The 16,760-nt window shown below is 37.8% G+C and overlaps 1 protein-coding gene across 2 annotated transcripts in view; it reads left to right on the top strand.

Moving 5' to 3' along the window:
* Positions 1–16,760, top strand: part of ACER3 (alkaline ceramidase 3) — a gene marked incomplete at both ends in the record, with an annotated part of 127,750 nt that overhangs the window by 89,645 nt on the left and 21,345 nt on the right. For both annotated transcript variants that reach the window (XM_080697181.1, XM_080697180.1), the window contains one exon: positions 3,640–3,698. In XM_080697181.1, coding sequence (XP_080553307.1) covers positions 3,640–3,698 — 59 coding nt within the window. The remainder of the gene's footprint in view (positions 1–3,639; positions 3,699–16,760) is intronic.

Here is a 16,760-nt window from a genome sequence, read left to right as displayed (position 1 = left end):
ATATTTTTATTTGGAAATAGGGTCTCTTAAGCCAGCAAGGCTGGCTTCGAACCTGTGCAATCCTCCTGTCTCTGCCTCCCAAGCACAGGGATTACAAGTGTGTGCCACTACACCCGGCAAAAGGCTTTTTTTTTAGTACTAGGATTGAATTCAAGAACATTCTACCTCTGAGCTACCCCCCCAGCCCTTTTTATAATTAATTTATTTTAATTTTATTTTTATGATACTAGGGATCGAACTCAGGGGGATTCTATTCCATGTTACATACTCAGCCATTTTTATTTTTTGTTTTGAAACAGTTTCACTAGGTTGCTGAGAGTCCCATGGCATTGCTGAGGCTGTCCTCCAACCTACAGTCCTCCCATCACATCCTCCCAAATATTGGGATTACAAGTGATGTGTGCCATTATACCCAGCTTCTGGAGATCTTTGTCAAAGAAATAATAGCTAAAAACTTCCAAAAGCTAGGGAAGGAAACATGCACCAAGATCTAGGAAGTCAAAGAATACCAAATAAGCTCAACCCAAAAAGTACTATGCCTAGACACATTGTAATCAGTATTGCCAAAAATCAAGGAGAATTTTGGAGGCAATAAAAGAAAAACACCTGTCACATTTAAGGGAAACACCATAAAACTATCAGCAGATTTTTCAGATTAAATCTTAACAAACAAGAAGTAAGTCAGATGATATATTCAAAGTGCTGAATGAAAATTACTATATTTCAAAACCAAAGGAGAGTAAAGAATTCTCCAGCCAAATTAAAGCTAAATCAGTTCATCAACACTGGTCCTACCTTAAAAGAAATGCTAAAGGAAGTTAATTTTTAAATGAGAGGATTCTAAACTGCAATATAATAGCTTAAAAAGTATGAATTATGGTAGAGGTAATTATATAGAGAAATACAGACTGGATCGTGGGTTCCAGACCAGCCCCTTATCTTAGCGAGTCAGCAACCTAGCAAGACTTTGTTTTAAAATAAAAATAAAATAATCATCCTAGAAGCATAACTTAGAATGTTCAATTCCAAGTACCATTAAAAAATTATGAAGCCAATATGATGGTACACACCTGTAATCCCAATATTTGGGAGACTAAGACAGGAGGATTGCAGGTTCAAGGACAGCCTCAGCAATTTAGCAAGACCCTCAGTAAGTTAGCAAGACCCTGATTCAAAATAAAACATAAAATAGATTGGGGGTGTAGCTCAGAAGTAGGATTCCCCTAGGTTCAATCTCCAGTAGCAAAAACAAAAAGATAAAATATGAAGCTAGGCTCAAGGTAGCACTTGTCTGTAATTCACAGCTACTCAGGAGGCTGAAACAAGATTTCAAGTCTGAGGCTAGCCTGAGCAACTTAATGAGAGCCTATTTTAAAATAAAAAGGCAAAGAACCTAACTCAGTAGTAGAATGACCCTGAATTGATTCCCAGTATCACATACATACTAAAAACAAACAAACAAACAAACAAAACATATAGCATGGAGTGAGGCTGGAGGATTCAGTGGTAAGGTACATGCCTAGCATGCATGAGGTCCTGGGTTTAATTCTCAGCAACCCTCCCCCAAAAAGCATAAATGGTATGTGGCATCAAAAATTAATGAAACATGACAACATACAACAAAATAACTGAATTGTAAGACAAAACACACAAATGCATACAGCAGTATTCTGTTGTAATTTTAGATTCAACTTAATTAGAATTTTATTATAAATTTAAAAAAAGACACCAGGAGTGGTGGCGCATGCTTGTAATCACTGAGCTTGGGAGGTGGAGACAGGAGGATCACGCAGGTTCAAAGCCAGCCACGCTGGCTTAAGAGACCCTGTTTCCAAAAATAAAATAGGTCTGGGAGTGTAGCCCGGAGGTAGAAGGGCTTCCAGGAACCCCAGTACCACCAAAATTAAAAAAAAGACAAATTGTTATTTAATCATGTATATTTAGGTGACCAGTTTAAGTTACCAAATATATAATAAAAATCTAAAAATGTTTATTATGAAAGTTAGAAGAGTGATTTCTTCCAAGGAAGGAAGGGAGAAGGTTGGATCTTCCTTTCCTTGCAGCACTTTTGGAATGTTAATATTTCACACCTTTAAAAGTTTAATGGGAGCCAGGCGTGGTGGCACACGCTTGTAATCCCAGCTCTTGGGAGGCTGAGATAGGAGGATCGCACAGGTTCGAAGCCAGCCTCAGCTACTTAGTGAGACTCTTAGCAACTTAGTGAGACCCTGTTTCCAAATAAAGTATAAAATAGGTCTGGGAGTATAGCCCGGAGGTAGAAAAGCCCCTGGGTTCCACCCCCAGTACCACAAAAGAAAAAAGAAAAAAAAAAGTTTAATGGGCTGGGCGTGGTGTCACAGGCTTGTTATCCCAGTACTTGGGAGGCTGATACAGGAGGATCTCAGGTTCAAAGCCAGCCTCAGCAATTTAGTGAGGCTCTCAGCAACCCAGTGAGACCCTGTTTTCAAATAAGAAATAAAAAATAGGGATTGAGGTGTAGCTTGGAAGTAGAATGTCTCTGCGTTCAACCCCCAGTATCACACACACACAAAAAAAATTTAATGTTCTCAGTAGGCTTAAATTTCTAGGTAGTAATGCCCATCCAGTGCTCAATAGAGAAGAGAAAGAAGGACCAAAGCAAGAAATGGGAGCAAAGAACACAGAAGAATAGATAACTTTAATCAAGAAGAAATAGGCACCCCTATCTTTGAAGACTAAGGATGGAAGAAGGAATGTAGCAGGGAGGATACATATGAATGCAGAGATACTATTGTAAAATTGGAAGCACATTCATTTGCTGAAAATGAAGCTAAAGAGAAGGAAAGAAACTAGGAAGTGTGGGGGGGAGAGATGTGTTATTTCTTAAGCTTTTAGGAGATATTTAAAATTTCATGTAAGCATTCAGAATTAAAATTGGCATAGGATGCCGGGCGTGGTGGCGCACGCTTATAATCCCCGCACTTGGAAGGCAGAGACAGGAGGATCACGCGGGTTCGAAGCCAGCCGCGCGCGCTGGCTTAGGAGACCCTGTTTCCAAATAAAAAATGTAAAAATAGGTCTGGGAGTGTAGCCCGGAGGTAGAAGGGCTTCCAGGAACCCCAGTACCACCAAAAAAAAAAAAAAAAAAAAAAAAAATTGGCATAGGACGTCTGATGTTGGTTATTTACAAGCATTCTCTTAATTTTTCCTCAGAGGTTAGTGTGACTTAATTACATAAGGTGAGAAAAATCACCTTAAAATGTAATATGTAGTGCTGGGTATGGTAACACATGCCGGTAATACCAGTACTTGGGAGGCTGAGGTAGGAATATCAGGTTTGAGGACAGCCTCAGCAAGTAGTGACACTCTCATCAACCTAACAAGACCAGCTGGGCTGTAGCCCAGCTACAGATATAATGTCTCTGGGTTCAATCCCCAGTACAACAACAAATAAATAAAGTGTAATAGGTAAAAATAATGCCAGATATTGGCAAGACAAATGTAAATAAAGTAACTTTTGCCATGTAATTTTGCCAAAGTAATTTTTGTCGTGAAGATAATAGATATCTGCATTTAGTTGAGAGGGCTATTTTGGAGAGCAAATATACTTTGTTTGCCAAAGAATAATTGTACTGACTTTATTTTTTCTTTCTTGTTCAGGTCATGTATGGACTCTTGGTCTTTGCATTAGTACTTCGATCTATTTATATTGTTACATGGTAAGTAGTTTGGATTACTAACCATAAGTATATTCAGGCTTATAATAGTATGTCTATAGCCTAAATTTAAATAATGCACACAAACCTAACTCCAGTAGAGAGACTGGTAGGAAACTGTAACCCAACATTTATTATTGTTTAAGAAATACTACTTCTTCAAGGAAGTTGTTAATGGGCATCACATAAAAACAGTAGTTCCAAAATTAAAGAAACTTGAGGAAAACTGTGTACAATGCATCTTTTTGAACATGTATAATGTTCACTATGATACTAAAGACTTTGAAAAATCTTATAGATAATATTTTTATGTGTTGTTTTAGAGATGGAATCCAGGGGCATTCTAAACCTCTGAGCTACACCCCCAGGTCTTTTTGTCCTTTATTTTGAAACGGTCTTACTAAATTGCAGAGAGCTTCACAAGATTGCTCAAGCTGGCTGTGAACTTGTGATCCTCCCTCCTCAGCCTCCCAAGTACTACAATTATAGGTGTGCTCCACTATGCCCATCTGATAATTTTTTTATTATTCTATTTTTCTCAAACATAGGTGATTGGGGCACCTCTTTTTCATAATGCCTCTTGAGGAATACTATTAATATCACAAAGAAACAGCATTCCAAGATCATTTGGAAAATGAGTACAATTTTTGCTGGGCGTGGTGGCGCACACTTGTAATTTGGGAGGCTGAAGCAGGAGGATCATGGTTCACGGACAGCCTCAGCTACTTAGTGAGACTCTTTGCAACTCAATGAGACCCTGTTTAAAAATAAAGAATAAAAAAAATAGGGCTGGGGGTGTAGCTCAGAGGTTGAATGCCCCTGGGTTCCATCCCCAGTACTGTAAAAAACAAATGAGCACAATTTTTAATAAGGTTGCATGGAAAATTTAATAAGAAATAACATTCATGAGATCATCTTAAATAGGTTCTGGCCATAAAGCAGGTATTCAATAAATAAGTAGCATGATTTATGAATTTTTATTTTTTATTTTTTTATCTTTAAACAAACTTTTTCATTATGAGATAATTGTAGAAATGCATGCATTTGCCAGAAATAAAAGAGATCCTCTATGCACTTCTTCAGTTTCCTTGAGTGATAGCATCTTGCAAAACTATAGTATAATATCACAACCAGGATTTGGCATTGATAGAGTCAAGATAACAAAACATTTCCATCACCACAGGCACCTCTGTGTTGTCCTTTTTAGCCACACCTACTTCTCTGTCACCTCACCCCACCTTCACTCCTTGTCCTCAGCCCTAGCAATCATTACTCTGTCCTCCATTTTTTAAATTTCAAGAATGTCATATAAATGTAATCATATAGTACATAACCTTGAGATTGTTTTTTGAACTAGGCATAATTCTCCAGAGATTAGTAGAAGTTGTTGAGTGTATCAGTAATTCATTGCTAAGTAGTATTCCATGGTATAGTATCACAATCTAACCATTCATCTATGAGTAATATTTAAATCATTTCTAGTTTTGGCTATCATAAATAAAGCTGCTATGAACATCTGTACAAATGGTTTTGTATGAACTGTGATTTTCATTTCTTTGGAATAAAGGCCCAGAGTGGAATTGCTAGGTTGTATGGTAATGGTATACCATTTAGTTTTTTTCAAAAAAGCTGAACTGTTTTCAGTGGCTGTACTATTTTTTTCATTCCTACCAACAGTGCATGAGTGATCCGGTTCTCTGAATCCTCACCAGCATTTAGTGCTGTCACTATTTTTTATTTCATCCATTCTGATAGGCAAGCACTAATATCTTGTACTTTTAATTTGCATTCCCCTAATGGCTAGTTGTACTGAAATTACCTTCATATGCTTATTTACCATTAGTATATCCTTTTGGTGAATAGTTTTAATATCCTTGCCCATTGCATGATTATTTGCAACGGGGTTTAAAAGGACAGTCTCTCTTGATTTTACAGCTAAGTTTTGAGATTGCAATTCTTTGTCAAATACATGGTTTGTAAATATTTTCTTCCAGTCTCTACCTTGTCTTTTCAACTTCTTTACAAAGTCTTTTAATGTGTAAACATTTTTAATTTTGATGAGATCAAGTTTTCAGTTTCCCTTTTTATGGATCATGCTTTTGGTAACAAGTCTAAGAACTCTATTCCTAGCTGTAGATAACAAAGATTATCTCCTATCTTTTTTTCTTAAAGATTGTTTTACATTTTTCATATAAGTACATAATTTATTTTGAGCTAATTTTGTATAACGTCTGAGGCTTAGGTTGAGATTCTTTTTTTTTTTTTTTTTTTGTACTGGGGATTGAACCAAGAATTTCCTACCTCCAAGCAACCATAACCTCTTTTATTTTTTATTTTGGAACAAGGTCTCACTAAACTGCCAAGTTTGGCCTTGAATCTGTGGATCTTCCTGTCTCAGCCTCCCAAGTACTGGATTATAGCATGCACTTCCACACCAAGCCCATATCAGAGTATTCATTTAATGAATTGAAAAATATTCCTCTTTTTCTGTTTTTTGGAAGAAAATATAAAATTAGTGTTAATTCTTTTTTTTTTTTTTTTTTTTTTTTTTTTGGTACTAGGGTTCCTGGAAACCCTTCTACAACTCCGGGTTACACTCCCAGACCTATTTTTATACTTTTTAAAATTTGGAAACAGGGTCTCTTAAGCCTGTCTTAACCTGCGCAATCCTCCTGTCTCTGCGTCCCAAGCATGGGGATTACAAGTGTGTGCCACCATGCCTGGCGTGTTAATTCTTTTTTAAATGTTTGATTCTCCAGTGAAACTTTTTGGGGCTAGGGGTGATTTTGGGGGGCATTAAAATTACAAATTCAGTTTCCTTAATAATTACAAGCCTATTTAAATAATCAGTCTCTACCGGGCATGGTGGCACAGTTTTGTAATCCCAGCATTTGGAAGGCTGAGACAGGAAGATCCTGGTTTGCAGACAGCCTCATCTACTTAGGCCCTTTGCAACTCAGTGAGAGTGAATAAAATAACGTATAAAAATGGGGCTAGGGCTATAGCTTGAGGGTAGAATGTCCCTGGGTTTCATCCCCAATACTACAAAAAATAAAATAAAATAAAATATAAATAATCTCACATTAGGTGAATTGTGGAAGTTTATGTTTTTTGAGGCATCATTCCACTTTGTCTATGTTCTTAAAATGTATGTTTATAGAGTTGGTTATAATAGTCCTTTGTTTTTCTTTTAATGTTGGTGATATGTGAGTCCATTTTCTTCTCTCTCTCTCTCTTTTTCTTTCTTTCTTTTTTTTTTTTTTTTTTTTTTTTTTGGTGGTGGTACTGGGATTCCTGGAAACCCTTCTACCTCCAAGCTACACTCCCAGACCTATTTTTATATGTTTTTATATTTTTATTTGGAAACAGGGTCTCTTAAGCCAGTGCACGGCTGGCTTCGAACCTGCGCCATCCTCCTGTCTTCACCTCCCAAGCGCGGGGATTACAAGCGTGTGCCACCACACCCGGCCTCTTTCTCTTTTGAACAGCCTTGCCAGAATTGTCTCATTGCTCCTTTAAAAAAGAAAAGAGAAAAAATGATTTTTGTTTGATTGCATTTCTCTCTTTTCATCTTTTTCAAGCTTATTGATTTCTGCTCTTAATTATATCCTTTCTTTTGCTTGCTATGGGTTTGTCTTGCTCTTCTTTTTCAAAGTTCTTGAGGTGGAAGTTTAGATTACTGACTTTGGACTTTGTTCTTTCCTAATGAGCATTTAATGTGCTGTGAATTTCCTTTTCAGCACTTTTTAGCTGCATCTCACAACTTCATATATCATACTTTCATTTTTGGTTCAGTGTGTATGTGTGTGTGTGTGTGTTTCAGTGTGTGTGTGTGTGTGTGTGTGTGTGTGTGTGTGTGTGTGTGTGTGTTACTAGAGATTAAACCCAAGGGCAATCTACTTCCAGGCTACACCCACAGCCCTTTTTTAGTTTTTGTTTTGAATCAGGGTTCTGCTAGGTTGGTAAGCATCTCTAGTGCTGGGGCTGTCCTCAAACCTGTGATCCTCCTAGCTCAATCTCCTAAGTATTAATCTCCCAAGTGTACATCACCACACCCAGCTCTACTTTTTTAATTTCTCTTGAGACTTCCTCGTTGACTCATAGAATATTTAGAGGTATGTTGATTTAGCATTCAATGTATGTATGAAGATTTCTTGTTACTATTTTTATTGACTTCTAATTCAATTCCATTGTAGTGAGAAAAGAACTCTATGTTTTCATATCTTTTAAACATGTTAGATGGTGTGGTGGTATAGGCCTGTAATCCCAGTACTTAGAAGACTGAGACAGGATTGCAGGTTTGAGACCAGCCTCAGCAGCTTAATGAGACTTCAGTGAGATCTGAACCTAGTAAGATCCTGTTTCAAAATAAAAATAAAATAGGCTCTGGGGATATAGCTTGGAGGTAGAATTCCTCTGTATTCAATCCCCAGTACCAAAAACAAAAAAAGAAAAAATTTGTTGAGGTTTATCTTATGGACTATGTTATGCCAAGAATGTCTTCGCATATGTTTCATGTGTACTTGAAAAGAGTATGTATTCTGCCATTGTCAAATAAAATATTCTATAAGTATTGATTCGCTCTTACTGGTTGTTATATCAGGTTCTCCAAAATTACCCTCAGGTTGAGTGATTCACTAGAAGGACTCAGAAAACTCAGCAAAGCTGTTACACCCATGGTTACATCTTATTACCATTAATCTTGCTCAAACAAAAATTGATATTCACAATCAATCATTTTATTAGCATAAACTTTGGTCCATGCCCAAAGTGTCAATATATAAAGACATTTTATTTACACAAAAATTTTCAAGGACTTAGATATTATTTCCCACAAGCTAGCCAAGGGCCAGTCCTTTTCTTTGAAATGTGCAAAGTTTGTACTCTCCAAGTCTACTAAGCTAGTTATTTAATGCACAGTGATTTTTTGTGTGTGTGTGTGGTACTGGGGGTGGAACCCAGGGGCTTTTCTATCTCTGGACTACACTCCCAGACCTATTTTATAGTTTATTTGGAAACAGGGTTTCACTAAGTTGCTGAGAGCCTCACTAAGTAGCTGAGGCTGGCTTCGAACCTGTGTGATCTTCCTGTCTCAGCCTCCCAAGCGCCGGGATTTCAAGCATGCACCACCACGCCCGGCTTTATTGTTAAATTTGAAGTGAACTTTCTTTGGTCATCATATAATTGGGTCTTTTTTTTTTTTTTTTTTTTTGGTGGTACTGGGGTTTCTGGAAGCCCTTCTACCTCCGGCTACACTCCCACGGGCTACACTCCCAGACCTATTTTTATAGTTTTTTTGTGGAAACAGGGTCTTTTAAGCCAGCAAGGCTGGCTTCGAACCTGCGCGATCCTCCTATCTCCACCTCCCAAGCGCGGGGATTACAAGTGTGTGCCACCACAGGGGTCATATTTTTTAATCCACTCTTCCAGTCTCTTTTAACTGGTTATTTGTTTGTTTGTTTATATATTATGGTACTGGGAATGGAATCCAAAGGTCTTCTACCTCTGGGCTACACTCCCAGGCCCGTTTTTGTTTTATTTGAAAACAGGGTCTTGATAAGTTGCTGAGGTTAGTTTCAAACCTGTTTTCCTCCTGTCTCAGCCTCCCAAGTACTGACATTACAGGCATGTACCATCATGTCTGGCTTAGTGTATTTAGAACACTCACATTAATGTAAATGTTAATATAATAGGGCTGAAGTCTGCCATTTTTTTTTTGTTTTCTGTTTGTTCTCTGTTTTTATGTTTCTGTTTTCTTCTTGCCTTCCTATGAGTTGTTTAAATATTGTTTTAGATTTCCATTTTAGTGTATCTCAAGTGTTTCTACTTCTCTTCATCTTGTTTTTTAGTGGTTGCTCTAAGTATTACTTTATATATATACAGCCTGTCAGAATCTACTATTGTCAGCATTTTACTAGTTCTGATGAAGTGCAGAAATTTTACCTCCTTTTTATGTGCTTGTATTTCTTATGCCTTTATTTTGGAGGGCCTAACAAAATGCTGCAAGCTAAGTGGCTTAAAAAAATTTATCCCAGTATTTGGGAGGCTGAGAGAGGAGAATCACAGGTTTGTGACCGAAACTTATTAAGGCCCTCTGCAACTTAGTGAAATCCTGTTTCAAAGTAAAAAAAAGAATAAAGTAGTACTGAGGGTATAGCTCAGAGGTAGAATGCTCCTTGGTTATATCACAATACCACCAAAATAAACAAACCAAAAAACACCTGAAATTTAAGCCAGGTGTGTTGGCACACACCTCTAATCCTAGTAATTGGGAAGCTGAGACAAAAGGATCACAGATTCCCAGCCAGCCTCAACAACTTAGCAAGGCCCTCTGCAACTTAGTGAGACTCTGTTTCAAAAAAAAAAAAAAAAAAGATTGGAGTGTAGCCCAGAGGCAGAACACCTATGTTCAATCCTCAGTACCATAAAAACAAAACAAAACCCTGAAGCTTAATGTCTCACAGGTCTAAAGGCCAAAAGGCCAAAATGAAAGTATCTCAGGAGTTTGTTCCCTCTGTCTTCCTTACCTTTTCTTAGCTTCTGGTGATTAGTTCGTGCTCCTTGGCTCACAGCCTCATAGCTCCAGTAGTGAGTCAGCCTTCTCCTTGTGATAACCTGGAGAACACCAGGTACACTAAGTGAAAAAAGCTAGACATAAAAAGTCAACACATGATCTCACTTACATATGGAATCTTAAAAAGTGGAACTCATAAAAGTATTGGGTAAATTGGGGGTTATCAGAGCCTAAAGAGGAGGAGGAGGAAAGGAATGAGGAGATTTTGGTCAGAGGCTACAAAGTTTTAGTTAGGAGGAATAAGTTTTTAAGAATTATCACATATCAGAATGACTATAATCAGTAATGCTGTATATTTCAAAATAGCTTTAGAAAGGTGGGTATCTGTTCCATCAGGAGGCTGAGGAAGGAGGATGATAAGTTGGAAATCAGCCTTGGCAACTTATAGAGATACTTATGAAAATAAAAAATAAAAGGGCTGGGGGCATAGAGCACCCTGGGTTTAATCCCTATTATGGATGAATGGGAGAGAGGGAGCTAAGAGTAAATTTCAAATGTCTTGCCACAAAAAATTGGTAAGTAAAGTGATATGTTAATTAGCCTGATTTAATTATTCCAGGCGATGTATGTATGTATGTATGTATGTGTGTGTGTGTGTATATATATATATATATCAGGGCATCATATTTTGCCCATAGTGTATGCACTTATGATTTGTCAATTAAAAGCAATATTAACTTAAGAAAACACAGGAAACTTAACCACTGTTTTATTTTGAAGGTCTCAGGGTCCCTAGCTAGTCTAACTTCTTTTATTCACCTTTTAGCCTTCTACTATTTATTTTGTATATAGAATACAGGTCTTTTTTGATTTTTTGTTTTGTGGTACTAGGGATTGAATCAAAGGGCATTCTACCTCTGAGATACACACCTAACCCTATTTTTTCTCCTTTATTTTGAAACAGAGACTCACTAGTGATGCAAAGCCTCAATTGCACAACTTAGTGAGTTGTACTTAGTTAAGTAGCTGAGGGTGGCCGCAAACCTGCAATCCTCCTGTCCCAGTCTCCCAAGTATTGGGATTACAAGTGTCTAACACCATACCCAGACAACTTTTTTGTATTTAGAGGAAAGAATAGGAAAAGGTGTATCTTCCTGGAAGCAGAAGTGCCACTTATTCTGTTTTCAATCTGGGCACCTTGGAGAAATGTAAAGAACATAAAACAACACAGTCTTGACATAAATCAGGTCTGATAGATGGAAAATTAGTACCTTTAGAAATAAAAGTGGCAGACCTTTAAAAAGTACTTGGTGACAATCCTTTGAAATACATACTCCTTTCTTTTGTTTGCCTTGTAGTAGCTTCTTTCTTACATCTCCACTTGGTGACTGTTTCATTTTGCATTGTTCATTGCTGACTCATCCATCTACCCAACTACATTGTGACATCTTAGAGGCTTAGTTAACTTGGTAATCCCTGGAACCCAAGAGTGTGCTTATCCATAAAGATTTTTAACATCAAAATGAAATTCTAAAAGCTGTGTTTGTTTTTTAAAATCTTTGTCTGATAAGATCATCTAAAAGTTCCTCCTGTTTAAAAAAAAAAAACAACCTAGAAATTCTGGGTAAAATACAACAAACATTCTTGAAATGCTTAGTTGAACTTAAAGAAGGATAAAGAGAATTTCAAAGCATCAAATCAAAGAAGGAGCTGCAAACTAGAGTGATAAATGAGCTGCTTACATCATGATCGACTTGAAGGCATTCGAAGACACCAGGAACCAAAACTTCCAGTTTCAATAGCCTGAAAATAGATAGAAGAGCAAGGTTCCGGCACATTTAAGATGAAGAGTTGGAACGGTTTCCCCATCACCTGACACATACACGTAAAGCAAGGACCATCAAAGAGGTTACAATCAGTGAAGGACTGGGCCAGAAAAACATTTGTTCTCCAGTAAAAGAAGGTAATATGGCAACTTGTCTTTCTGCCTCAGTTTTAGGCAAGGAAAAAAATATGATTCCTCTGAGAATTTGTAAAGAAATGCACCTTTGTGGTTTCACCATGCCAAAGGGAACCTGGCTGTTCCCAAGACTCTTCTGCTTGCAAGCCTCAAGTGATGCTAGTTTTTCATATTAACTCTGAGTTTCCTATTTACTACATGCCTCTCCAACTGGAGTAGGCACAGTCCCAATTCTGTGCAAAGAGTTTGCAAAAGAGCACATCTTTCTGATTTATCCATTTTACTGTGAGATTTGAAAGAAACAAATTTAACTGGTTTTCAAGAACCATCTCCCCTCCCTAACAAACAAGGAAGAAAAATTCAGAGCAGTGAAGGTAAAAGTACCGCAGAACACAGTCTAGGCTCTGACGTTTCTCCAGCCTCAATAAGTGACCTCAAGAGTCTTCTTGGGAAAGATGCCATTTGACGATCCAGAAAAACAGAATGGGGCTAAGAAAAGAATGGGGCTCAGTGGTAGAGTACTTGCCTGGATGTATGAGGACCTAAATTTTGGCATGAACATAAGGGAAAGTGCTTGAAATAGAATTCTAATGAAAACAGTACACTACAAATCAAAGTAGGATGTAGCTAAAGTGGTTCTTTTAGAGAAATTTATAACCTTAGATGTTTAGACACAGGGAGATTGAAAAATAATGAACTAAGCATACAACTTCAAGAATTAAAAAACAGATCAACAGAGTAAACCTGAAGATAAATGAAAGATAGAAATAATAAGTGGAAGAAATTAAAGAAAAAAACAAAGACATCATATTAAAGATCACCCAGTATCTAATTTTGCTTCCTTCTCAAACTCCACCAAGATGATAGTAAAGTTGGGGGTGTTTTATTTTGTTTTGTTTGGGTGGTACTGGGGATTGAACCCAGGAGTGTTTTACCTCTGAGATACACCCCTATTTTATTTTGAAATGGTCTCACTTACGTTGCTGAGGGCCTTGCTAAATTGCTGAGGCTGACCTCAAACCTATGATACTCTTGCCTCAGCCTCCCATGTACTGGTATTATAGGAGTGAGCAACCCCTCCTGGCTAAATAAATTTATTTTAAAAGCCTGTGAATACCATAGAAATCAAAGAAATTCCATAACTTTATACATTCTGGATGCTGAATGTAAGTACTTCCAGGCAGAAAATTGAAAGTTTTCTTTTAGGGAATATGAATAATCCTAAGAAATACTGATACTGTGGATCTCCCAAAAACTGGCACAGCAAAATAACTCTACAGCAAAGGATACCAGTTCAAAGACCTCAAACACAAACTTAGGGCTGTAGTCAAATTGTTAGTATAGCCGGGTGTGGTGGTGCACTTTTGTAATCCCAGCATTCGGGAGGCTGAGACCAGAGAATCGCGGTTCGCGGACAGCCTCAGCTACTTAGTGAGGCCCTCCACAACGTAGTGAGACCCTGTTTCAAAATAAAGAATAAAAAATAGGGCAGGGGGTGTAGCTTGGAGATCAAATGCCTCTGGGTTCCATCTCTAGACCTGCAAAAAAAAAAAACATTGTTAGTATCTCTTTTTAGACTTAAAAATGAGGTGACAGCTGAGTGCAGTGATATATGCCTATAATCCCAACTAAGCAGAAGGCTGAGGCAGGAAGATCACAAGTTTGAGGCCAGCCTGGGCAACTTAGTGAGACTCTGCCTCAATAAAAAGAGCTAGGGATATAGCTCAGGGAAACAATTTATGTAGGAAGAAGAAAATTTGAAAAACAAATAACATTATTTTATAAATATGCCCACAGATTATTCTACCTATTATTTAACACTAGGATACTGTAAAAATATTTTAGAAAATTCAAAAAAAATGAAATTTTAAAATATGATAAAAATGAGCCAGGCATGGTAGCACACACTTGTAATTCCAGTTCTTGGAAAGCTGAGACAGGAGGATTGAAGGTTTATGGCCAGCTCCAGCAACTTAGGCCATCTGCAATTTAATGAGGTCTTGTTTCAAAATAAAAAAAAATAGGGCTTCTGGTGGTGTAGCTCAGAGGTAGAATGCCCCTGACTTCAACCCCCAGAACCTAAAAAAAAGTAAATAAAACATAAATTGAAAAACTTAATTGAAGGGTTTGATGATCCAGTTTGAAAGTTCACTTTGCCTGGGTGTGGCGGTACATGCCTATAGCCCAGTATTTGGGAAGCTGAGAAAAGAGGATTGCAGGTTTTAGGCCAGCCTCAGCAACTAAGCAAGGTTCTATTGCAAAATAAAAAATAAAAAGGACTAGGTATAGAATGCCCCTGTGTTCAACCCTCAGTACAAAAAAAAAAAAAAAAATGTGTGTGTGTGTGTGTGTGTGTGTGTGTGTGTGTGTGTGTGTGTGTGTGTTTGAAGTACTGGGGATGAAACCCAGGGGCATTCAACCTCTGAGCTACACCTCCAGCCCTATTTTTCAGTCTTCTTTTTTGAAACAGGGTCTCACTGAGTTGAGAAGAGCCTCGCTAAGTAGCTGAGGCTGTCCACGAATTGGGATCCTCTGGCCTCTGCCTCCCCAATGCTGGAATTACAAGCATGCGCCACCATGCCCAGCCTAAATAAAATTAAATAAATAAATAAATAAATAAATAAATAAATACCCTAAGCTGGATGTGGTGGTTCATACCTATAATCCCAGTGCTTGGGAGGCTGAGACAGGATTGTAGATTCAAGGCCAGTCCAGTCTTAGCATGTAGCTATGTAGCATGACCCTGTTTCACAAATAAATAAATAAATAAATAAATAAATAGATAGATAGATAGGGTTAGGGTTAGAATGCTCTTGGATTCAGTCACTGATACAAAAACAATAAATAAATAAAAATCCATTTTGAATAATGGAGGAGAAACCCCAATGGAGTGATGGAGGGGGTCTAGGGGAGCCTTGAAGGGACAGAATTAATAAAAGAAACACTTCCATTGATGACGTGTTCATATGTGGGAGCCAGGGGCAAGCTCACCAAGTGCTGTGTGTACATAGTTACTATCACTTTGAACTGCATCATGACATGAGGCTACAATGTACCAATAAAGGTATAATTTTAAAAATCCACTTTGCTATAGGACAGAAAGAGAAAGAAATGGAAACTTAAGAGTCTTCCAAGGAATATTATTGACAGGCATGGTGGCACACGCATGTAATCCCGGCATTTGGGAGGCTGAGACAGGAATATTGTGATTCATGGACAGCCTCAGCTACTCAGTGAGGCCCTTTGCAACTCAGTGAGACCCTGTTTCAAAATAAAGAATAAAAACTAGGGCTGGGGGTGTAGCTGGGAGGTAGAATGCCCCTAGGTTCCATCTCCAGTACCACAAAAAAAAGGAATATTACTAAATAGATAATGTTGAACCAGAAAAGAAGAACCAACATTTTAAAAGGGGGGACCAGAAGTAGGCACGGCTGCACACACCTATAATCCCAAATACTAGAGAGACTAAGATAGGAAGGTCACAAATTCAAGGCCACCCTAGACAATTTAGCTCAGTCCTGTCTTAAAATAAAAAACAAACTTGGATTTGTGGCACACATCTATAATCCCAGTACTTAGGAAGATGAGACAAGATGATCACAGGTATGAGGTCTCAGCAATTTAGAAAGACCCTATTTTTAAAAAAATAGGGATGTATGTGTAGCTTGGAGGTAGAATTTGGTGAGTTCAGTCCCCAGTACCACACACCAAAAATAAATAAAAGTTTTAAAATCTGAGGATGTCTTAGTGATAGAGTACTTGCCTAGCATGTGCAAGGAAGCCCCTGGATACAAACCACCAGTATCACAAAAAGAGGTGAGAGGCAGAGTATAGAAAAAATTGAATAGAAAAATCACCAAAATAAATTAATAAAAATATCCTATATTTGAAGGACATGGTTATTAGAATGAAAGAGTCCACTGGGTACCCAAGGAGAATACATCCATGCCATTTTCAAAATTCTTTAACAAGGAAGATTGGGCAAGTTTATGGAATTTAGGAACAAGTGGACATACAAAGGTTTGAAAATCAGAATGGCTTTGGACTTAACAAGGCAACGTTAGAAACTAGGAAACAGTAGATCAATGCCCTCAAATTTCTAGAGAAAATTTTTTTCTGCTGGGCACAGTGGTACATGCCTGTAAGCCCAGCACTTAGGAAGCTGAGACAAAAGGATCATGGTTTGAGGCCAGCCTCAGCAACTTAATGAGGCCCTGTTTCAGAATGAAAATAAAATAGGTCTGGGTATGTAGCTCAGAAGTAGAATGCCCCTGGGTTCAATCACAAGGAAGGGACAAAGGGCAGGGGGAGGAAGGAAGGAGGGAGGGAAAAGAAAGGAAAGAAGAAAAGAGAAGGAAAAGAAAAAAGATAAGTTGGGTGTGGTGACACCAGTATGCAGGAGGCTGAGACAGAAGGATCACAGGTTTGAAGACAGCCTCAGCAACTTATAAAGGGTTAGGGTGTAGTTTGTAGGTAGTGTTTCCCTGGCTTCAATCCCCAGTACCACATTAAAAAAAAAAAAAAAAAAAAAAAAAAAAAAAGATTTCTAACCTAAAATTAAAAAAAAAAAAAAAAAAGATTTGTATAGTCA

This window comes from Muscardinus avellanarius (assembly GCF_963383645.1).
Source record: "Muscardinus avellanarius genome assembly, chromosome: 1".
Classification (NCBI taxonomy): Eukaryota; Metazoa; Chordata; class Mammalia; order Rodentia; family Gliridae; genus Muscardinus; species Muscardinus avellanarius.
The sequence above is the reverse complement of the archived record's forward strand: the minus strand, read 5'-3'. Positions and strand labels throughout refer to the sequence as shown.